Source organism: Gallus gallus, chromosome Z (genome assembly GCF_016699485.2).
Source record: "Gallus gallus isolate bGalGal1 chromosome Z, bGalGal1.mat.broiler.GRCg7b, whole genome shotgun sequence".
Lineage (NCBI taxonomy): Eukaryota > Metazoa > Chordata > Aves > Galliformes > Phasianidae > Gallus > Gallus gallus.
The window spans coordinates 2971959-2997160 of NC_052572.1; the positions used below are offsets into that span (position 1 = coordinate 2971959).

The following is a 25202-nucleotide window of genomic DNA, read 5'->3' on the forward strand; positions in this document are numbered from 1 at the left end:
ACTTTACCTGCTTCAGATGTTGCTGATGATGAAGGTAGGAGAGATAATACTGGAGTCGGCATTGTAACACTCTCTACAGTTGCTGGTTTCCTTCTGGTCATCATGTTACAGGCAGAACTTTCCATTTTACTGTGAAGTGAAGTCTGGTCTGCTTTTAAGTGGGGGCCTACAATTCCTGGGAAAGAAAACACAATTTGGATGAACATTTAGGAAGTAACCAGAGTGTGGAATATCTGGAATTGTGTACTCAGTAACTGTCTTTGCCACCTCAATATATTTTCATATTTCCCTGTATGTGCCTGATTTCAAGATCTAATGTGGGTTTGATGCTAATGGGGATCAATTTTTTTAGTAATTTCTAATACTTTTGCCTGAAGGGTTACTGTTATTCTTATGTGGATTACAACATGAAATGAATTAACCATAGAAATATACAGAAGAGGGCAAATATTCCAGGAAAATAAAAGCTATGCAAACAGGGCTGTTAAATTTCTCATTTTTTTAAAAATTTTTTTTGGCATATAAATGTGTTAAATTTAAAGTATCAGTTTTAAAATTTTACATATTAGATCTTCCTGTCTATACATCCAAATGTATGCCCGCTCATTTATATATGATATCTTTATGAGTTTGCCTATGTGGATATATACAGCATATACATCTATGAGAGCATGAATATACTAAGCGAGAAGTCAGCTAAAATAGCTCAGTATTTTTTACAGAAAAAAAAGTGGGAGAATTTTGTTGATTTTGGTAAACTCATAGCAGTTGTTATTTTATAAAAATCCAGTAGTTCTGCTTTCATGAGACTGAAGCAAAGGTGAGGACTCTGTGTTCTATCTTTACCAATTTATGAAAACCTTCCCCAGTCTCTGCAGTAATGGACTTCAACATATTCAGGACAGCCACTCATTTTTCAAATGTAGCTCTTCTTAAATAGTTTCTTTTTTTCAAATCTCAATTTGTACATGAGCCTCAGAGAAAATACAGTTTTTGGGAATTAAATTACATGAAGATTCATAAAATCACGGAAGAGCTGAGGCTGGATGAAAATTCTGGAGCTCATCTAATCCAATTCCCTTCTCAAGCACAGTCAGCCAGTTACCCAGGACCACGTCCAATTAGATTTTAAATATCTTCAAGGATGGAGGTTTCAAAATCTCTTTGGGCAAAGAGAAAAGCACCATCACACTGGTCAGGGATGATTTCTGCTTCATAAATCTCTGCATTTTTCTATGTCCAGTCTACTAAGATATTTCCTAACCTGATCCTCCTATACCACAAATATGTTTTCTTTCCTCACAGTTCTCATCACCTTTTGGTCCTTAAAGACCGCACTTATCAGAAAAGCACAAGGTGAAGAAGACATTGAGTACTTTCTTTTATTCCATGTCCTTTGCCACAAGCATCTCTGTTCCATTCAGCACTGTGCCAACATTTTCCCTAGTCTTTCCCCCCCCCCCCCCCCCCCCCGCTCCTGTACCTGTAGGAACAGTCTGTGTTATCCATCTGCCCTCACTAGATTCTATTCCAGACAGGCCTTGGCTTTCATGAGCCCACCTCTGCATGCTTAGATATTTTCTCTATGTTTTTCCAACAGTTCCTGCTTCCTCCTTTTTTTTTTGCTTACTTTCCAAGTCTGACATTAGTTAGTTGCTCTTTGTTCATGCATGCAAGTCTCTTGCTACCTTTGCTTGAATTGATGCTCACTGTTGTGGAACATTTTTGCATTTGGAGAAGGTAATTGAAAATCAACAAGTTCTCAAATTCACTTTTCTCCAGGGCTGTATCCCATGATCCAGTAAGATTTTTCAAAGCAGGCTGCAGTCCTCCTTTCTCCTTTGCTTCTTCCTCTCTTACTGAGGTGAACATGAGGCTTCTTCTCAGCAACTAAAAAAGGCCTCTTCTCCTTTTTTCTAATCAGGTGATCTATAGCAAACACCCACACTGTCCATATTACTCTGCTTGTGAATACTGACTTGTAGGCTCTCAGCTGGTTCATCACTAATCCTTAGGCATTGCTTCATGCCTTTCTACTGCTTTTTTTTATCACCTTTTCTTGCCAACCTGCTTTACCACTTCCTCACTTGGTTGTGGGTCACCATCTTTTTTCCCTGTCACTTCTAGTTTAAAGCTTTCCTTACCAATTTGGCCAGGCTGTTGGAAAGATGCTTTTATTCTTTCTACTCAGGTGAAACTCTTCTCAGTTTGAGGTTCTCTAACCTCAAAGAGGATGCCATGGTCATAAAAATTTTGTCAATACCACAGTGCTGCACAATGAGTTGTTAATACACAAAAACTATTCAGTCTTCTTCAAGCCCTTCCATCCCACTTGCATGACTGAGGAGAAAATCACTTGCATCCTCATGGCTTTGATTACAGCCTTTGGAGACACTTCGCCATAACTGACAAACTCCTGAACTCCAAAAGTCCAGCAGTATTATCAGTCCAAGGACTGCTGAAGCCTTGGATGCTTCTCCACAATGTCACTGATCTAAGTTCCAGGCTATTGGAAAACTGACAGCAGGTCAGGTCAGGAGACTGGGGCCTTCATCTTCTGCAGCAGTTAGCACCCATTGCTCTCCCTGACCACACCTGGATAGCATCTGGTAGTTCCTCAAAAAGTCCCTTAAAAATCTTCAAAGAGGTTCTCAGAAGATCAAGATGATCTCCAAGCAGTTTGCTGCCCCTGTTGGCAGTACTCAGACATTCCAGATATAAACATTGCATTCACAGTTGGAGCTGCTATGAGAGTTTCTACCTTTGTCCTTGCATGCAAAATGATAAATAGTTAGGAACCTACAAGTGGCCCCAGAAATTGTGGAAAAGATCTCCATCAGACACAGGCAGAGGACTGAACTGGTGAGAGGAGTCTGAAAGATTAGGGGCTGCAGAATGAATGAGTCTGGAAGAAGAGTCTAGATTAAAAACATGCAAGTTAATAAAGTAGAATGAGTCTGAAAGCAGAAATATTCAGGGCTGAGACAGAATTGCAGTCAGAGGTCGTGGCTTGGAAGAGATATACTGAGGAGCCTTTGCATATTAGGCTGCACATTCTCCCAGAGACTCAAATTGAGCACTAAGCATCTCAAATTGTATCCATTCAACTTCAATCCCTCTCTGCTCAGCTTCTCTATTACAAATGAGAACAATAATATACCCCTCATCTCAAGAGCAGTGCTGCAAAAATAAAATTATCAACATTCATGAAACATTCATCTATTCATAGCAAGGCTTAGAAATGTGGAATAAATGAGACATGGGGTCACACACTGAATAGGGAGAGGAAAATCAAACTACCAAATAGCTGTTCATTAGGTGAGTGCTATACATTGAATAAAGCAGTGTTCCACAGAAAGACAGGAATATTTGGCCAGACAATAATGCCTATGTGATCCCAGGACTATGGAACTGTGCATATGCAAAACTAAGGCTTCACCACCCCATAGTGCTTGAGTTTGAAGCTTAACATTACTTTTTCATGAATGTGGATTTTGCATAAGAGAGGTGTGTATGTGTGGGTGTATGTATCAATATACATACATATATATGCATGTGCATATAACAACCCCATAAATTCAACATCTGGGTCTAATTAAACTGAAGGGCCTATATAAAGAGCTGTATGAAAACATGCAGCTGTAACCTGTTGACCTCTATTGATAAAAAAAGGTCTCTGTGAAGCTGTGCTTCAACATATCAAGGGACAGTCATTCATTTTTCAAAGGTAATCCCTCACAAACCACTTATCCTCTCAAATCTCTACCTGCACACAGTGTTTGCATTAGGGACCTTGATTTATGGATTCCCACTCCTTGGATGGAGAGGCCGACTTCCTGTTGCCGTGGTTACTTGGATCTTGGTTCAAGGTTAAACTACTCCCAAATCAAAATCAGTGGCAGGCACAGCATCTAACAGCCAGGTTATTGACTACCCTAGGATGCTTAAAGGTCAAAGACCAAAGTGCTGCTTACTGCCTTTGGAGTGAGTCAATATTTTCAATATTTTTATTCTGTTTCTTTTGAAGAAGTAGTTGCTGCTCAATTACCACCTACTTGGGTTTAGCAAGGTCATACAAATCATTGAGAAAAAATCCTCCCCCTACAGAAGAGGTACGAATGTAATGAATTACTTCAAAGTCTACGTGGCCCAATTGCAGCTCATCACTGGTGAATCATGGGTTTGGCCATCTGTCTTTTGTATTATACACTTGGTTTCTTGAGCCTGTATCACTTGCCTCGCTGAATTTTGCCTCTGCATTGAGGAACAGGAATAAATTACGGATTTGAAACACACAATAAGGAAGGATCATTGGGTTTCTTTCCCAAATATCAAAATGATAACTGGGAATTGGAGGCACCACTGGACAACCATGGAGTTGTAACAGTTTTCTCACAGCTGTGATTCACACTACTGTACCAGGATGTTCATCCCTCAATCAAACTGACCCACTGATGTGGGATCACCACCCTTCATTGGACAATTTCTAGTCATTTGGGGTGCTTTGTTTAGGAAATCTGAAATAAGAGATCACCCTAGTTCAGCACATATTTGAATAAAGTAAAAATAAATAGTTCATATCACAGTGAAAGGGGGCTCATTAAAATTCATTCTCTACCCACGTCTCAAGTGTTACTTCATCTTTTTTTTTTTTTAACACTTCCCAGTTGATCTTTGTTTATTTCCTCAGATTTAGAGACTACTTCACCCCATGAAAGACTCTTGTCTTCAGTTATCTGAGTCTTGCTGATATCACAGACAACAGTGCATGCACATGCAAGTGAACAATGAGCAGCAGAGCAGGGAGAAAATCAATCATTACTTCTAAATGAGAAAGGGCAAAGGCAAAAGACAGCTTCAAAAGCAGAGGTAGATGTAAACGAAGGAGATTATCAAGAACCTAACACAATAATGGCATGATTATAAATAAATAATCATGATGATCATTAATAGAAAGGTGAACCACAAGTAGCACTATTCTAGTTCAAGGCAAACTGACAGAAATTCTGTGTATGAGGCAAAACAATACTGATGTAAAATGGGTCCTTTACTTAAAGATTTATGGGTCCCCTGGTACTTGCTAAGCAACTTATGAGCTCTGGCTGATAATTAATACATTAATTTTAAAGGCCTAGTCATTATTATTGTTGTTATTAAGTTCTTACACTGCAAGTAATGTGGTCTAGCACCACAGTGCTAGGTTCTGTACAAATGGATTAATTAACTCTCTTTGCTTCACTGTTATATCGTGTTCACTCTGCTTATTGCATTCATCTGTTTTTTCTCATTTTGTACCTATATGGAAAAGTTGTTGGACAACATCTACCTTTTCTTCTTTTATTTGTGTGAATAAGCTAGTACAACATGCAGCCAGCCTGGAACTCTAAGTACCAGTTAAAAAATGATCGATATTATTTTGCCATTGAAAAAAGTGAGAAAATCAGGTGATAAAATTGATTACTGCAAAGTTTCTGATGGGGAAGATTTGTCTTTAGTAAGTACCTTGATTTGGATTTCACACTCCCCACAGATTTTGTAAATCCATGGCTGTACTTAACTTGTTTATGCATCCCACTATTGTTATCAGGAAACTCTTACAATTTTTCTCCCACTCTCTTTGCACAGTGTAGCTACATAGAGCAGTTGCACAGGAATGCACATTTAAACATTAAGTTAGTCACAGTATTTGCATTTTGATAGCTACGATGTTTTGAATAAAGAACCAGAAGAAGCCTTGTATCTGGGTGAATCTTTTTAAAGGCTAATTTTAAATAAATCAGTCAGAAGTTTGGCATTGCGTCACATTCCAGAAGGGAGAACTGAATTACTCTGTGATAAATGCAGTTAAGGAAAGTAATTATTCTTCTTAAAGTAATATTATTACCTTTCTAGCTTATGGAATTCATTTCCCTGGATTCTATTTGACGTGTATTATCATTTTAAAATAACTGTACTTTCAACGTACAGCACTGCTTTATGGCTTCGGGTCCTTTTATCTCCCTTCTTTTTCCTCTACTGCATTAGAAACCTCAAATTTCACCTCTCTAAAGGATTTTCTGTTCTACAGCATGTATCCCCCTGAATAAAACCAACTTCCTGTAGAATAATAAAAAAATTACTCTCATTGCCAACAGGCAAAAATTTAAGACACGGAGACTGCTTTATTTCATTCCAGCTACTTTCTTACTTTTTTTTCTTTTATTTTTCTTTTCTTTTTTCTTTCTTTTTTAAAATGGGGATATCTTTAGAGAAAGAGAGAGAGAGACTGAGAAAGCCATCATTAGATAGATCTTCTGATCTTTATCTGCAGTAGCACAGTCAGAAGAGCTAATGCTGTGATGATAGCTTTGAAATCTCTTAGGAATTGGATAAAGAGAAGCGATAGTGATGAACTCCCAGCTAATAAACAGAGAGTGCTTATTTCTGCAGAATGATCAATTTCCAGATGTCCTGAGGCTTGTCTGATACAGTTGATTTACTCATTCTCCCTCACTTCACTAATAAAGCTCAAGTCCAACATCAGATTAGAGAAGAGCCAGATTTCTTAAAGGGGCAAGAGGAGGGCTGGCATCATGGAACGTAAATGCTGGGAGACATACTAATCTCTTCTGCCTCCTCCCATAGCCACCAAGCTGTCTTAAACAGCTGCCTTCTGCTGAAATCATACACTTTATCCGCTTTGGGTTAGTACAGTAATACAGACAATTAATTTGTTATCTTGTTAGTGGAAATTTAATGCAATGATCTAAAAGAACTCTTACATATTGTGATAAACTTTTGTGCCTCCAGGGTGCTTCTCTTCCATAGGACTCATTTCACATCCCATCCATTATGTAAATGAGATGTGGAAATAGTTCAGTTCCCCTAATGTATCTGTACACTGATGGATTGCACAAAGTCAGCCCTACTGAAACTAATGAGGTTAAATGCATCTTGCCATTCCTTTCTACTTGGGTGAATCTCTGTGCCTGAGTTCAAGAAACTCAAGTCCTCTTCACTGTCCTGGAGATAATTGTGTTTCCTGACAGGAAGCATAGTGGCAACTGTTGCATACCTGAGGCCACAGAAAGCATTCCTTGCAAGCAGAGCAAATGCTATTGCTATATACAGATGTGGGGTTGCCTGTAGAGGACTCAACTCATCTTTCCCTTTAGGGAGGTGGGTCCCAGGACTGCACTGGGCTATGTAATGTCATGTAATGTTTGAAAACCATCTAGCTGTTGTCATTCGCCATGTAAGAACTAAATCCAAAGAGGAAATAATAAGAACATGTTATTTTGCTCATCATCCAGATGATGATTCCTGCCCCCTTTGCCCTTCCAGCTAAGAGGATGATCAGCTGTAATTTGATTTAAAATGCCAATCTTCCAACTGTTTCCAACTTGTATTTTCTATTACTGGGCTTTCTAGGAGATGGAGTCTTAAGCCTCGCATTTTGGTTTTGTTATGGCGTTGCTTTTCCCATGGAATCCTCCATCTCATTCCCTTCCACCCTCCTCTGCATATTGCCAACAGGAAAATAGAGGAGACATGAAACAGAGGACTGAGAAATAACAGATGTGCATCTTTGGCCATGGGAATCGAAATGATGTGTGCAGAGAAGTTCAACCCTTCAAGGACTGAAAGATGAAAACTGATTTAATGGAGCTGATGGAAACAGTTCAGATGCCAGAACAGTACAGGACAATGACCGAAGGGGGCTGAGTGTGCTAGTGCTCAGTCCCCTCCAGCCCCCTTTCCTTCAGGCAGGGTGGAATTGGCGTTTGAAAATACCAAGGAAGAAACCACCAGAATTTGTCATGCCAGGAACTGATGAACATATGACAAGACGATTTCCAGCAGAACTTGGATCAAAGTAGAAGACTGTGTGAGCTTTTGTCAGGTGACAGCAATCAATAAATTTAATGAGAGAAAAACCCAAGGGTTCAAAAGGCTAATTCAGAGTCAAAGGCTCCAATATCCCTGGCCTTGTGAACACAGATTTAAGCTACAGGGACTTGTTAATAGGTTCAGAGTCAAAGGTTTGTCCTGCCCAGAGCCTGGAACTTTCATTGAACAGAAAGATACAGTTTACAGTTGCTGGAGACAGACAGAATAAAGAGAGACAGACAGAAATTGATGGCGCTGAAGAAATTAAATTTGCCGTGAAATATTTCAACGAATGAATCATTTAATACACAGTGATGAAGAACTAACTTCTCTTGCAGAGGGGGAAGGACAAACATTAAAAGCTTTGAAAGATGAGAAACGAAAATAAGTGTTTGAGGAAGCACAGGAGGATAGGGTGGAAGAGTGAGCTAAAGGGCTCTTTTTTAAGGCATTAAAAGCCATTAGGTATTCTGAAGGGCAGAAATAATAAAAAAAAATACATATAGGTAGCTGGAAGCAAGAACCAGCTTAGAGATGAGTAGTCACGCTGAAATGAACTGTCATAGTGGATGACGATATGCTCACTCGGGAGGAAGGAAACAGGAGCTAGGATTTATTTCTCAAGAACACAGCTGAGGAAAGACAGATGGGGAAATTTCAGTCCGTAAGTAATGAGAAAAGTCAAGGGTGGGTGTTTGGAGTTGTTGTTTTTCTTAACAACAGGGATGATCATTTTTAAATGTGGCAGATAGAGCTGATATCCCCTAGGCAAATGGAGTTGGGAGCAGTTTGTATTTATCACAGATTAAATGGGACGGTGACAGCTTTGGTAGGAGAGTTGCTGGCATGAGACATGGGCAGAAGAGTCAAGTTGCTGGTGGGGGAGGATGAATGAGGCACCAGGATGGGGCTGGTGTAATGATGGAGTCATTTTTCAGGCACATCTAATGTAGAAAAGGTCGTGAAAGCTAAGAGCAGTAAGCAAAATTATTAGCAAAAATCTTGCTGAACAAGTTTGACTTAAGATACCTCCACTGAGAAAACAGAGCACAATATTCCACCAGAAATTACATGGCTTAGGTTCTCTCTGCATGTGTATCTGAATAACGTAAAAAAAACCCAACGAAACAAAATAACAACAACAACCAAAAAAAAAAAAAAAAACACCTTATATGATGCTTTTTCCTTTGTAACTCAAATGCCATATTTGCATTACAATGATTTCAGTAGTAGTAGATCGGTGGAGATGTCTGTGTTAGAACGGTAAGCTGTACCAGAGATGTTACTGGAACCCAAATGCTCACTGCACAAAAGGAATACCAAAGAACCAGGTGGGCATCTCCACCATCTGGCTTAGTCCCGAAATATCTGACCTTCTCTCCAGAGGGGTTCACACCTTTCTAGTCACTGTAGCCGCAATCAAAGGCAGCTGTGTCACAGTGGTAGGCACTTGGGAACAGGTGGGATAAAGATGAGCTGAAATCCTTTCCCTGAATTCAGTCAGAGAGCTGATAAGAACATCCAAGACTGCTGACTTTCCAGCTAGAATCCTCCCCGCTGAGCAGCCTGGGCATTTCATTTCTCTTCTTTATGTATAACAAGCTATGCTCCAGTTCATACAATGAGAAATACTCTGAGTACGACATTCACTGGAAATAAAATCTCAGCTCTTAATGGAACTCCCAGTATGCCCTACAATCTAGGAGACTGTAATGGAGGAGTTTTTATTTTTAGAAGATCTTGTGCTGACTTTGTTTTAATATCTGAGTCCATTTATCCCACTTTAATGCTGATTTATCACTAAAATGAGTGCTTGCTTTATCAGCACTAGGAATGAAAAATAATACACACTGGGAGTGCATATATCGTTCCTCTCCCTCTCAATATTTCAGATCAACAGATACAGGGCATTTATTCTGAAAACCACAGTAATTGACTGGAATATGAAAACTGAAATCTATTTAAATAGATGTATAGGTAAGATCATAAGTGTTATTACCAATTAACCTTAGCAACGAAATTTTAATAATTAGTTAGCGCTGTAGTATATTGTACTTTAATTGTTGCTCTATTCTAATGGCATTCTGAAAATGATCTCTCTTGTACCCTATCAAAAATTTCAGTGATAACTGTTGCTCTGATACAAACCGTAGCATAAAGCATTTGGGTCTGACATTTTTTTTCAATTAAAATTCTGATAGGAAATACTTCATTGAGAGTGATTTTCATTAAAATTCTTGCTGCAGAATGTTTCCTTTAGCAGTGTAAGAAGGATGGCAGAGAGACCATGTGTAATAAGGTCAGAGAATGCCTCCATGGAACACAGACACAAGAAGGGATCTGACTGATGAAGAAGAGGTTAAAGAGGTGAAGAGTGCAAAGTGGAATGAAACAGGGAATAAAGGGCATACTGGGAAAACCCTAAATGCTCTTAACCACTGACATTTGGAGTTATGTTATCAACTTGAATGCTGAATATCTATGTCAATATCACTCCATATTTCCAGAGTGCTTTTCAGTATAACTTTACGGCAAGCTTAGCTTCAATTTTCTTGTTTAGTAATATCTAAAAAGATGTTCTAGGTCCTTATCCAATTAATTTTTGTCCACATAACCATATATACTTATAATACAGTACTATGCAGACCAAATACAGTAAGATATATCAGGGCGGGAATTTAAGGATCCAGAAAGCTCTGGGATATCTTTTCTTGATAGAAAAGATGCAAGCAGAACTTTCCTTTAATTGAAATTGCTTTGCTGTGGTAGTAGAAGTTTATTAATGAAATGGATATTTTTAACAGTGGCAGAATCTGCTGAAAATCTGACTCTGACTGAAATTTTGATCGGACCGTCAAACTACAGAAAAAAACAATGAAGTTCAGGAATCTGCCAAGAATAGTATCTCCAACCTCTGTGCTTGAAATTAAGTTAATAGTGTTTACATCTCTGTAAGGATTTACTAACGGTAGGTTCTAGATTCAGACAATTGTTTCCAACATCCGACTGTGCAAGTTCTGCAGGAAAACAAGAATCCCTGGAGAAAGAAATCTAAAGAGATCTTCTTTAGAATTTTAAGCATGAAAAGCCACAGAGAGTGGCCTTTCCTCCTACTGGGACAGCTGCCAGTAAAACACCTCAACCCCATTCACTACTGTGAGTTTTGTCTGAAAGATCAAATATTCAGATTTTTACTTATGCCCCCCTTAAGATGTTATGAGAATAGAAGTGGTTCATTTCATCTAACTTTAGGTGGCAACAGCCTGGTTTCTACATGAGAACTATGAATCTAAGCTCCTATTACAGGCAACAGAGACCAAACTAATAGTCAAAAAAAGTGGAGTGGGTGATTCAAAAGAAAAAAGCAGTGGTTTTCTTTATTCCAAGACAAATTACTCTGCAGGATATGCTGGCTAAACTTTTACCAACTGTAATAAAAATGGAGGCATCTAACTCACATAGCTATCTTCTGCTGGTGAGAGGATCCATCCCTCCAGAAGCTCGATGGTCAAATGTCAAATGGCCAGGTTTAAGTTCCTCATGCTCAAATAGAGAGGCTAAAATATGAATAGTACATCCCTGGGCCAGGAGTGTAAGCTCTATGCAGGCACCTGGTTGTGTTTGAAATGCCCTGAGGTATTTAAAACCTCCAAGGCTGGCTGGCAGATATGATAAAGGACCTCAGGCAAGACCTCTGCCCTTCTGCAAGAGCAGCTGGAGGCCAGGCAGAATATCCTAAGCTTCTCAAATGACAGCTGACAACTACATGTTAGCAAATGAATCGAATCCTGAGCCTTCATCTTTGCTTGTCCCAAAGTCTCTTGTGGGTAGGGATATATCTCATCATTGTAAATATCCCCTTGTCACCAATGAAGGAACAACACAAACATGCCCTGTCAACTCTTCCCTGAATAGGAAGAAAATGGTTGTAGTGCAAGGCACCGAAGTATATAAAGTATATATTAAAAACCATGGAAACTTCCCATACTTCTTCAGGATGAATTTGTTACTCGGGTAGAAAGAAAGAAACTTCTTTTTCTGTCCTATGACAAAGGTTTTTTGCTTGATATGGCAAAGAGGGGAGTACTTTTTATTTCCCTTCTCCTAGTAAAATGAGCATTAAAAAAAATCTAAAACCCCTGAAATTCAAAACTGCATGGACTTACAAGACATAGCTTTGTAATTGCTATCACAAACAGAAGGAATCAATGAAATTAATATAGCCTATCCAGCAGATATAAGCACAAGCCATCCCGAATGTATAATTCATTTCATCAGTGTCTTTGAGATAACTCAAAGCAAAGAGGGCAAAGTGTCTCAGACTGATTAGACAACTAACTAAGTTCAACAATTTCTCTCCCTTCTTGTTTATCCATTCTTCATTGTTCATTTAGTGATGGGAAAATGCTCTGGAAGTCAAATTGACAAGATGGCTTGTGCACATGTATCAGTTAAATACTTTCAGCCTCTCAAAAATGCCTCTAAAGGGAACCTAAGTTATGATTAGGTCTTACGCTGGGCTTCTCCACAGGAATTTCTCTTCTCCCCACAAACATAAAATCCATCTTATCTAGAGATGCGAATCCTCAGGGATGGGGAGGAAAAAAAAACACACAAAAAAAAACTTCAAAATGTTAAAGTTACATCAGTAAAATATCATCTTTGATGAAGATTAACTGTTTCAATAAAGAGAAAAAAAGTGTTTAGCAAGTGCTGGGCATTTCCAGGGATTGCAGTGCTATTTCTGTTTAGCTGTGTGGCTGATTCTCATTCCAAGAGCTACAAAAGAAGTCTTCTGTTTTTTTAAATGATCTGGAACCACTTGGCATGTGACTTCTGAAGTGTTTAGCACAGTCTTACAAAAACGTCATGAAAATTTATCAGCCTAGGCCCCAAATCTACTTGCCTGCCTTGTACCATCAGTCATCACACTAATGAAAATACTAATGACATTTCAATTGCATTTCAAGAGAAATGAGCTGCTTCAGCTGAGCAGAAATTAGAAAAAAAAATAAATTTTCGCATGAAGAGTATATCACTCTCCCTTGTTATTATTATTAATTAGATGAAGCACTTGGCTTCATTGACATCTGGAGTCCCACTGTAAGAGTTACAGTACATATAAAAAGTGAGAAACAGGCCACGCTGCTAAACAAAGAGGAAAGAATCAGAAAAACAGTATGGGAAATACGAACCCTCAAAATGTTTGAGTGTCACACTGAAGTTCAAGCTAGAATATTTTAGGGTGATGGTAACTGAGAGAAGCAGACATTTCCAAAGAACAAACTCATCCTACTTGGACCAGAAGCCTATATTTGGGTGATGTTAATTGCCCCTGGAGATGCTAAGATTGGCTTGTGCAGACATACAGCCAGACAAATTACAGGCAAAATATCTCTTAATCATGACACAGCAGCTCAATGAGGGATAAGACTTCCCTCTCTTGGTCTCCAACCCAGTTTCCTATCACAGCCATCACCTCGGATCTATTAGTAGGATGGGTGCAATCAGTGCACATTTTTTGAGGCATGAGGGCTGGAGAAACAAGGTGTCTCAGATCCCTCTGTTGAAGAATGAGAATGAGAAATCAGCTGGGTGGGACTCCAGCAGCCAGCCAAGATCAACATATAAAAGCAAAAGAAAGGGAGGGGTTGCCCTGTTTTGGGTCTCGTACTGAGTGCATGTGGGCCATGGTTCTACAAAGCAGAAGCTGTTGCAAGAGGCTGGGGCTGCTGTGAGACAGATGAGGGGGACTTGCTCCCAAACGTGGACGCTGTCATGTTGTTTGGGAAAGATCCAGCACTGAGCTAGCTGCCAGAATTTGTGGGTGAGCAGACTTGACAAACCAGGGAATGCTTGCCAGGTCTGATCCTAAACCATATCCACTGGCAAGCACTTTACATTTTGGAAACTTTGGGATCTTTTGAGTAAAATTTTAAGAGGAGATGTAATACCATTCCTACAACAAAATGAAAGAAAATAAAATCAAACCCTGGAAAACCACAACTGTTCTCATGTTCCAATCTGCTCTGCCATGAAACCAGAACAAATAGGCTGTGGCACGGTTTTAAGAGTCGATTATAAAACACCCCATCAGAATACAAACAACCCACATCGACAAAGTAATCTCTGTGAATCTCAGTGGGCCTGACCTGCTGCTGCCCTCTTCCTTGTATAGTCATGAATACAAATGCAAGGTGAATGCTGGCTGCCTTATGATCTGGTGACATTTTACACCCATGTTACTGATGTCAACAACTGCATGAGGCAGCAGAGAATCAAACTCAGGATAACTACTTGCAAAAAATAGAAGAGCAAACTAAAGGCATGTTTCCAAGGAGTTTAGGTATTTCAGAGATGAAGCTTCCATGCCTAAGTCAATCCCTTCTGCACTTCCACATTTACTTAGGGAAAAGCCTTGTACTTAACATTGTATTACAATTCACTGCTGGAACACGTGCTGCCCTATCTCAACGGGAGAGCTGTTCTCCATTCCTGCCATCTCTCTTTGTGTTAAATCCGTGTACAGAAATATATCCCTGACAAAACTGTTCAGAAAACTTCAGAGACCAAGGCCTGCAACTTTTGTTTCCAGTGTGCAGTGGGAGTAAATTATGACTCCTGGCTCATTCTGTTCAAATGGTCCTTTCTCTTTTAAGCAAACAAACGAATAAACACTAAATGTCCTATTCCCAGCTGGTATTAGTGCAATGTTATGTTTGAGACTTTAAAAATGTAAAAGTCAAACCATTCATACTGATGGGTCCCGTAGCAAATGTAACGTTGTCCCAGGGGTACATACGTAGTGTGGTATTGCTGCACATGGCATTAACTTTTATGCCTCCATCTATATGTGCAATGTGGTTCATTTATGGTTGCTCTGGGAACCACTATGTTTACATAAATTTTAATTTCCTGTCTTTTGTTTGTTCTCTTTATCATCTTTCTGAAACAAAATTTTCCTTGTGAATTTTAGTGTTCAACCGATTATCTGCAGATGGAGGCACAGGAGAAATGACATCCTCTGATTTTTCCACGTGGCCCTGTCAATATGCCTCCATGTAGGTTTGGACACATTAGACACTGCAGAGTTACAGAAGTAGGACTTTTTTCAACTAAAGTGGGGTTCTTCTCATGGGCTGTGCCAATTTTGGCCCACTGTCTCCCTGGGACTTGGCCAAAATCTTCCTGCTGCGTTTTCATGGACCGTATTTATCATATCACAACTCATTCTCTAGTTTTTATTTTCCTCTGAAATGCAAGTAGTTTGTGAACTGAATGAATCTAGTGCTTGGTTTCACATAGCCACGCGTGAGTTACATATCTCCAGATTTTGGTGCCAAAGTCCTTTGCTACCTGCTCTGTTAACTGAAAGAGGATATTTACAACTGCTTGAAATCTATCTTTTTTTTTTTTTTTTTTTTTTTCAAGCTTGCAGAACTATTGCCTCGATCAGCAGAGTTCTGACTGTACCTTGTTATGAAATATTACTATAAAGGAGTGGAACCTTAGAGATGCCAGTTGCACCAAAAAAAACAACACAACGGTCCAGATATGGATTAATGCAGTAATCTTCATGAGCAGTTAATTATAATTCAGTGTTGACAGGACCAAGCCTTGTTACTGTTTTTTAGGGAAACAAAGAATAACAGATAAAGCCAAATTATAATAGGTCGGTGCAGCAAATCCAAGAAAAATATGGCAGTTCTCGGCAGCTGTGATAGGAATCCTTCCTCCTCTTGAATAATAAAGGCTTTTGCTAATTTTAACCAGAGCCGAATCTGAAAAACCTGCAGTCGCGTGTGACTCAGAAAGCCCCAAGGGAATGGGAGGTGGGGGGAGATATGTGTGTGTGTATGTCTGTGTGTATAATCTAACAGTGCCCAGAGCTTTTGCGATCCTGGACCACTTCAATCGCACAGGCCAGATTCATTAAAAACCCTGGCTACATTCCAGCAGTTAAAATTGAAGCAGCATATTTATTGCATTTTGCTCAAATAAATCTGAAAACGTGTGAATCATATCCCTTGGAGAGATGGTGAGAAGAAGTAAACAATCTCGGGCTCACACTTGGAAGCCGGCTATGACGAAGAACAAAGATGCAGAAGGGTCGTCATCATGGAGTGCTGCAGGATGCTTGTTGATTCGGAGGTTTTGGGAGGCTGAGGGCTCTGCCACCATTTTGTCCATTGCTGCTATTCTGGCCTCAGACCCTCGGTTTAGTTTTCTCTATTTTATTTACACCCATGCACACACACCCACGCGTATATTTTAAACAGCCTCTTTGCTTATGCAACTCCACTCTGCGGTTCTCTGTGGTTTTCCAGATGCTGTTCATGACGCTGGCACCTCACCCCAACTGCAGCTGCGTTCAGCTGGGATTCAATTACAGCCTGTCTTGCACAGGCAGATTGGTTTTTCAAAGATAACATATTTTGGGGAGGGATTTTATTTTTTTTTCCACCCAAAAAGCAATTTTTATTCAGAAAGGAGAAACATGACTTGCAGCTTGATCTTGCCAGGTGCTGAGTGCCTCCAGACAGGTCCTCAGCACCATTGATACTGTTCTACTTCAGCAAATTTTAGCACACAGCACCCTGCAGAGTTAGATTCTGCAAGATTAAAATGCTGGCAGAGCGGGATCCTGCTGCTCCCCAGGGAAAACTTTCTATCGCAAACGGTACACTGATAACTGGTTTTCTCATATCTCGTTTTGCAAACTGTAATCAGCTTATAATTAGCAAACCTAATTACTGATTTTTTTTTTTCTTTTTTTGGAATTTGGGAAGTGAAGGAAGAGAGGTATTGCTAATACAAGAGATGTTTCATTATTTCTACTAGGCATTCTATGCACTTCAGTCTGTCCTCTTCCTTGAGACAGGTGTAGCTCCCCCTGAGATGATGCTGTGCAGGGAGGAGCCCTGTCTATTGGCTAGGTGGGATGCAGGAGTTGTGGTAGGTGTAGGAGAGATCACTGCTGATCCATGGCAGTTTTGTGAAGCCCTACTATGAACAAGGTGAGAGGGAAAAGATATGTTTGCAGGCTGCAATGGACTCAGAGGAATTATCACTGGGATTAAGAGCGAAGTCTGTGGTGGAGTGGGGGAATATCAGATCTTAGCTTTCAGTCCTTTTTTTTTGCTTCACCACATTTTCTTATTCAATTATTACCAACACTAATGACCCAAATTATTAAAAGTATTGCTTCCATCCAGCTTTGATTGGGCTCAAAAGGGCTAAACATGATACTGGGACTCAGGGTGCAGATCCCACTGCCTCTAAAGCATCTTGAGAAATCAGATGGAATGAAATCAGACATCACCCACTTCTGATAATGGGAAACAAAATAAGCAGCCTGACTTTTGGGGAGACCAATAGCTGTGATATCTGGTGAAATCCTCAGGAGCAGCTAATGAGGGACTTTGGCTTCCCAGTGGATAAAAAATGGAATTTGTCTAATACTATACAGCTACTCTGGCAACTGTTGGTCTTGCCTCAGCTTTCCCTACCTGTTATAGGAGCAGAAAAGTTCTTATCTCAGCTACAGGGCTGGCAAAAATAGATAGTAATAGAAAGGTAAAAAAATTAAAAAAAAAATAATAAAAAAATTGCTCATTGCAAAGAAACAGTGCTTATTAAATGAAAGCACACTGAGAGTGTTTGCTCTTTTTGCATCAGATAGGAAGACAATAATAGCCTTATTTATTACTTGTGTACAGCTCTAGCTTTTCTCAGTCCTTCTATACGTGATTCATCTGCATGCCATCAAATTTGACTGCCCTTTTTAGAGACTTGCTGAAGTCAGTTAGTTGAAGGAGAAGCAGCACAAAGAAAGAAAGCAGATCTGGGAAATAAAACAACATGACTTTGACAGAGGAAATTCTTCAAATTAGTAAAATCCAAGCAGGTAAGGCAGACAGAGCAGCAGGGAGAGAGATGCAGGCATGGTACAGCAAAAGATAGCCTCAATATTCATCCTCCTTGTGCCACCAAAGGGTTGACAGAGCACTGCTTTCTCACAGGTATCTCCCTACCTGTTTGACATACTTAGCCACAGTGGGAAAGCTTGCAGTAGCTATGAGAAACCATAATGCTCTAAGGATGGAAGAGATACAAGGTGGCCTATTCTTGAGGTATAGACAGGAGGCATGCAACACACCTACAGGTAGGTTTTCCATATTATGCCAGTAGTATCTGTGTGGCCACTTGGAATAGAATCATATAATTATTTATGTTAGGAAAGACCTCTAAGATTATCAACTCCAGTCGTTAGCCTAGCACTGCTAAGTCTACCACTAAACCATGATAAATACAAATAGTTTAATTCCCCAAATAATGTTTCCTTTCCTAATTAGAGAATCTGAAGATACAAGGTGTAATTGAAGGTCCATTCTGTTAGTCAGAGAGCATTCCCACTATAGCACTGGGATGCTATCATATGAGACTGTAGCATGAGAGTGAGGGAATAAATGAGAGATATCATCAGAGGAAGATCTGTAAACTGTCAGCCTTCAGTATACCTGACATCCATATATTCCAGGTAGTAGAAATCACAGAGTCAGAATCATAGTTCAAAGGGACCTCTGAAGGTCATCTAGTGCAACTCTTCTGCAGTGCACAGGGACTTCCACAACTAATCAGGTTGCTCAGAGCCTGGTCCAGCTTGGCCTTGACTGTCTCCAAGGACAGGGCATCAACCACATATCTGTGCCAGTGTCTCATCACTCTCACTGTAAAAGACTTATATTCAACCTGAATGTACTCTCTTTTAGTTTGAAATAACAGACATTAAGAATTATTTTAATGACTTGATCCTCAGTTATCCTAAATAAGGATGCAGGGTAGAGGGAAAAGGAAGACAATTACCTTTCCTGTACCAGATACCAGGCACATAGGTGTTCTGTTGACATGAAAGAGTATGTACCTGCCTCTCTGTTGCCTGTATCTACATATTTCTTCTTCAGCTTTGCTGATTACGTAGTAGGGCACTAAAAGTGTCTGAGTTGTTGCATGGTTTTCAACATTAGAACATTCATCTGGTCAGTTTTGTTTTGGAAGAATAATATCAATCAAAACAAACAAACAAGTAAACAAAAACACCTCAAAAATCAACCACAAGAAACAAGTTTCTGCTTGTGTTGATGGGTAGGAATTTAAGGTAGGTAAGGAAACCTTGTCTAAATATTGGCCCACCTGACTTCTGGAATGTGTTTGATAAACACATTTTTTCATGATGTTATGGTCCAATGTCTACTAAAGCCATGACTATATTTCTATGGATAGTGTGCTTTTGAGTAGACCTTAAGTGAATAAAATAAAATAAACATCTGCATTGTCAGCTTGATGCATGTATATTTAGCAGAAAGGTCTTCATTAAATGGAGGGAGACTTGTGAAGCTAAATCTCCAGGCACGACATCAAAGATTTGGCCACAGAAACATATTTATTAAGGCCAAGCAGGACATCAGTTAATGCAGTTTAAATATAAAAGCAAGGGTCTCAAAACACAGTGCCAGATCTCTGTTAATTTTTATCTCCCTCGTCACATACATTTTCCCTTAAGGAAAAACAAAATTTCACAGACCACTTGTGTGGCATGTTAGTTGCTCTCTTCAAATAGAACCAGGCATGTTGCAGGCCTCTGAAAAATGCAGTTTGTAACTGTAAGGCCAACTGACCCTCAGCTGCAGTGGCACTTTGTGGACCTCACATGCAAACAATCATCTATTGATTCTCCAGGCCTCCAGCTTCAAACCCACTTTTGTTTTCAAGAGGTTCCCAGTTGCAGGCAAGAAATGCCCTGAGGCTGCTCCGTATTTCTGCTGCTTGCTTGAAATGTTATCCAAATAACAACGGCTTGCAAAGCAGAATTGTTGAATGTTAGTTTTTCACTGTTTTGGCATAGAGGTAGTGAACTCGTAGTCATACAGATGGGCTTTTACTGCTGCCCTCTTTGCACATCTGCCAGATGGAATATTGAGGAATATGAAAAGAGGAATATATGGCACCAAGAAGATTAGCCACTACTGCCATGCTTCCAAGGGCAAATTTCAATGGATCAAAGGCCATCAAGGAAAGCTGCTTAAGCCCTTTGTGTTCCCTGTAAGCACATTACTGTACGTATGTCACAAACAAATCTGCTTTATGGACTACAGGATGACAGGGAGGGGCATTACAGAATGAGAACTGAAAAAAATTAAGGGAACATTCTCAAACTATATCTCAGATCTTCATTAGGATAACAGCACTTAGCACTGCCACTGCCCTTTTCAAAACTCTTTGCAGTAGTTACAAATACTCACATAGCTTTGGTAGATCACCATGTGCCATGGTTCAGGATGGTGGAGAGTAGCCAACCCCACAACACCAACAGCTCTGGATGGGCTGTGAATGCAGTGTGTTGGCTTAGAGAATGCAACCAGCTGAGGCATCAACTCATCCAGTCTCAGCAGAAAGAATTTATGTTTTTGCTGATATGCTTATGTAGATCAATATCAACTGAAAGTGCCTGAGCATTACAGTGTGTTTGGTCAGAATTTGTGACTCAAGACTTGCAGATGTGTATATCAGGATGCTGTTTCCAATGATGTCTCTCCATGGACTGAATTCCTAACATCAGTCTCTCTCATTGTAAAGGAGTGTGATCTTTATCTGTATTCCTGACCGAGACTTAATTACTGGTGGAGAACAGTGAACTGCTGGTGCAACATTGTGGATATCCCAAACATCACCTTAGTGCTGACTCTGGGGAAGACACACAGATTTGTGTCACAATCCTCACTCCTCATCAGGATCTTGTCAAGGTAATTATGGAGCTTCATTTTACTAAGCATGTGATGAATTAAAACATGACGGAAAAAAAAAGAAAAGAATTTGGATTTGGGTAGGAAAGTTAATAGGTGAGCACTGAAGGAAAGCACTTAATATGGGAAACAAATTACTGCAAAGGGACTTAAAATTCTTAACTGTTACATACATCCCAGTAGACACACTGAATGTTTTTGGTAGAACATGGTTGCTCCTGCTTCCTCACGGAAAAGGCACTCAGAAAACTCACAAGAACTTAGAATAAGGCAGTCTAAAGCAGGGTTGCTGCAGTTACATACACAGAAATGATCACAAGCACATTTGCCCATTTGTTTGGATCAAAATTACTGTATTAATAACAACTGGACAAAGACTGAAAAGGAAGTTCTGGCAGTAATCTGAGCATGCATCTATATCCTAGAAAGACGGAAGCTGCATAAACTATTACTGCTAGTTACTTTTGCTTTAAAATCTTGCAATTCTGTTGCACTGTGTTTTCCTTAGAAGTGGAATTTGTGTGAGGCAAGTGATGAATGAGTATCAAATGTCTTTGAAAACAAAAGGAGATTCTTGTAATGAGGATGAAAGAAAATACTACATCTTGAAAATAATACAAGAAATAATATGTTGAATCTATTGGAAACTACACATTTGTAAATTTTTTTTTAAAGAGTTATTACCCAAATCGCTTGTGTCTGATACGTGATGTCAGAGCATTTGGCATCAATGTCTTCAGGTAACGAGTTGGGTTTCCTCCTCCTGGCCTATTTTCAGGGTATAATTCATGAGAATGATGAAGCTTTAGTGAAATGCTTTACTGGGTGTTGTGGAAGATATGATCCCTCCCTGAAGTAACCCTAAAGGGTGATTTTCATGAGGCTCCAACAATTCCTACAGCCCACACCATAGGAGGTGAGAAGGATGATCGACCCTGCAGTATAAACCTTCTCTCCTATACGCCCAGTGGGCTCTGGATATTATCATGTTGGTAAAGGCCAGGAAAAACCTTCAGCTTTTCTGTAGTTATGTACAGAGGGAAAGGAGTAAGAATTTTACCCTTTCTGCACTCAACAAGAGATAGAGATATTGGAGACAAACACACACAGACTTTGTTTGTATAAGGAGATACAATTGATTGATTCTTATCCCCCATCCCATATTTTGTTCCTTGAGATGCAGTCACACTCCAGGTCTGACCTGGTCTGTTCTCACCTCCAAGGTGAGCAATTACAGAGGCTTTCAGTTTGTTTCCCACATTGCACTGATTTTCACATCCCCTGGCTCTTTGGCCTTACAGGAAATGAGGGTGGCCAGCCTTACAGGCTTACACTACTGGGGAAAAAAACAGCTTCTCATTTACTGAAAAGATACTTTCACCTAAGAACAACTTTATTGCTCCATATCGTTGACTCTTGCATTCACTGGCTACTTGTGTTGAAGGGATATTCTGCCAGTCTCTGACTCTGGATCTCTGCTCAAGATGCAGCTTTTGATGGGCAGATACCAGTGCAATTGATTGTTGTATTAATCCTATAGCAGTTTTTGTTTGTTTGTTTGTTTGTTTCATCTCATCTCTTTGGCTAAACTGACAAAAATTGTATAGTTTGTTTATTCTTAAAGCCCACATTTCAGAGGGGAAGAATGATGAAATTACTACCAAAAAAAAAAAAAAAAAAAAAGAACTTGGGCTATGGAAACTCAAATGAAAAAGTGTGTGCAAATAATATGTATGCAGTTAGACTTAAAAGCCTTCTTAACCTGAAAAATTACCGTGAAAGTTAAGCAACACCTTATTTCCTAGAACTCTATAGACCATGATAGGTAGGAAGATAGTTCAAGTCACACACCAAAGCATTAATATCTGTATTTCCAACTCAAAGTACGTTTTTCCTCCTTGGATATTTGTTGTTTCCTTAAAAACTGCATTATAACAAAGTAGAGATTGAAAGATGAACACTTTTTCTTCACTATTCCTTCCATAATCTTTTATTTCTTTCTTCAACTCTAAGTTCCCAAACAAGATGGCATCAGTTCAGAAATAGGAGGACTGAGTCCTTGCTACTTTTGGAGAGCAAAATGTCTTAGCGCAGAAGTTGGAGAGGAAAGAAGACAAAAAGCCACAGATAACTGTCCAGGGATCCTGTGGTTATGACTTGTCTGCCTACTAAAAACACTGTTCCTCATTTTCTGGTGTGTTCCTTGAAAGCATATCTGCCTGCGTTGGTGGGTCTCAACAGTCCAAGTTTAGGTCAGATATATTAGAAATGGAAAAGCCATAGCAGGTCAGCTTCCAGCTGTCCCAGAATATGGCAATCCATTCAGCCTGAAATGACAGAGCCTCCTCAACCTCCCTAGGGGATGTTATTTCAAAACATGATAGGTTTTCCTTGTATAAGCCTTTCCTGATGTTAGATTAATTTAGTTTCTCTCTCTCTCTCTCTCTCTCTCTCTTTTTTTTTTTTTTTTTTTTTTAACTGAAGGGGTGTAAAACCCGTTATCTGATTAGGGGAGGACAGTACTGCAGGTGCTCCATTTGAAAGAATAGATATTCTCAAGCTGCCAAGCACCTGTAGAAAATGGCTTTTAAAAGGTCCACAACTGGGTGAGCAAGTTATTATGCACTTTTTAAAGGTTATCTGATGCCATTTATATAAATAGACATACACATGTGCACATCTATATATGCAAGCAGAATTTCTGCTAAAATGCTTGTCTGCAGTGTTTCTGAGGGGTGGTCTCCTACACACATCTTCCACAGAGTTGTCATTGTTTACATGGCAGATGATGAGTCCCTGAAGTAGGACTGAACGTCACACTTTACTGTGAATAAATAGGTTATGTATCCTCTCTTATGCTCCTTAATACTGCACAGTAAGACACAGTTATGGAAATAGCTCTCTGTATAGAGATAAGCACTCTTCCAGGCTGTACAAACATGGTGATCTAGATTATCTAACCATTGGCTGTGTATGAGAATAATAGCTTTAATTATAAAGGCACAAATCTATCTCCTCATGCTGTGTGGCTGTTGCTTCAATGAAAGTAGAGATATTCCTGCAACTGGGAAGATGCTGGAGGGAATGGAACTGGCAGTACCAGAACCAGTGAGCTGGCTCTGGTTCTATTCCATTCAGAAATGACAGTCTTTGAGGAAGGTCTCTAATGAAAGCAGTTTAGCAACACTGCCATGTAGCCCACATTACCACTGCTGTTTGTCTTTCTCTGCAGGCACTGGTCCTCTTATTCCCTTGTCCTGGCTCCAACACACGTTACTCACTGACCTCTTTTTGGTCTCTGCAGCTTTCTTCATCAATGCAAGCTCTGCTGGCTTTAAAAAAATTGGCCCCAGTTCCCCCTCCTGTCCTTGACAAAGGAACTGGCAGTAGCTCAGCTGTTTTTCATCTGACCTTGATCCAATATTTTATCTTCCCTCCAGAAATTTGCCCCTTACTATTCACCTATAAAGTGGTTAATTTATTTTGGAGGCATAGTAGTAATTAAAAACATACAAACAAACAAACAAAATCTCTCTGCTACTGCTCACAAACAAGTGTTATCTTCTAATAGAGACAGGAATAGATGAAAAACTTTGGATATAAATATTAAATCAGTAGGGTTTTAAAGAAAGACATCAGGGCTACATGTATGCTGAGAGGGAAGGGGGATTAGAGAGAACACATGCACAGCATCCTGATATATCTTACAGGACTGAGGGCCAGAGTCCTTAATTCATTCAGTGCAGCATGGCAAATGGACACGCCATCTGACCTGGTCAGGAAGCATTTGCCAAAGGTGGTGTAATCAGGTGGGAGGTGACCAAACTGACACTGTGCTAATGGCACCTACCTACCAGAGCCCAGTGGAAATCTTATATGGGGTGAGTATGCTTTCTTCCCTGGGAAACTCACTGGGGAAAAAAGCACAAAGACACTCCTGAAGGCTTTGGTGAGATCTGGCTCTGAACCTCCCTGCTGTGGTTCAGGCACAGTTTTCTTATCACCCTTTTTTCCCATCCTCCTTTCTTGCACATTTATGAAGGCTTGCGGCATTTGGGAAATGAACAAATAAATCTGTGTGAGCTACATGGGACAGACAGCAGGGAAACGTTGTCCTTGGCCTTTGTACAGCAGAGAGGAAAATAGGCTGTATGGAACAGTTTGGACACTTCTGCACTTTTATGTTCCTTGTTTGTACATCAGGAAGGTGGAGTGAGAAAATGGGGTGGGGGTGGGGGGAAGAGATTAGAAAAAGGGAGGAACAGAGGGAGAGTGCAAATGGTGCCTCACTCCAAACAAAGAGGATCTGAGCTCTAGGAGTTGTGTAATACCACAGTTTACTCCTGCCTTGTAGTAAACACAGATACAACTCCATCAAGCTGACAGTAACGTGATACAGCCTGTGGCTGTAATATTATTGTGATTTATATACATCAGAAATGGAATGCTACAGTGGCTACAGACAGACAATATGACAGATGTGGATGTGAAGACAGACTGGTGGATAAATGGGAGACAGTGCAATGAATA

At 39.8% G+C, this 25202-nt stretch overlaps 1 protein-coding gene across 4 annotated transcripts in view; it reads right to left on the minus strand.

Moving 5' to 3' along the window:
* Positions 1-25202, minus strand: part of SETBP1 (SET binding protein 1) — a 269348-nt gene that overhangs the window by 8507 nt on the left and 235639 nt on the right. For all 4 annotated transcript variants that reach the window (XM_015277426.4, XM_001233853.7, XM_046905640.1 and 1 more), the window contains one exon: positions 8-175. In XM_015277426.4, coding sequence (XP_015132912.2) covers positions 8-175 — 168 coding nt within the window. The remainder of the gene's footprint in view (positions 1-7; positions 176-25202) is intronic.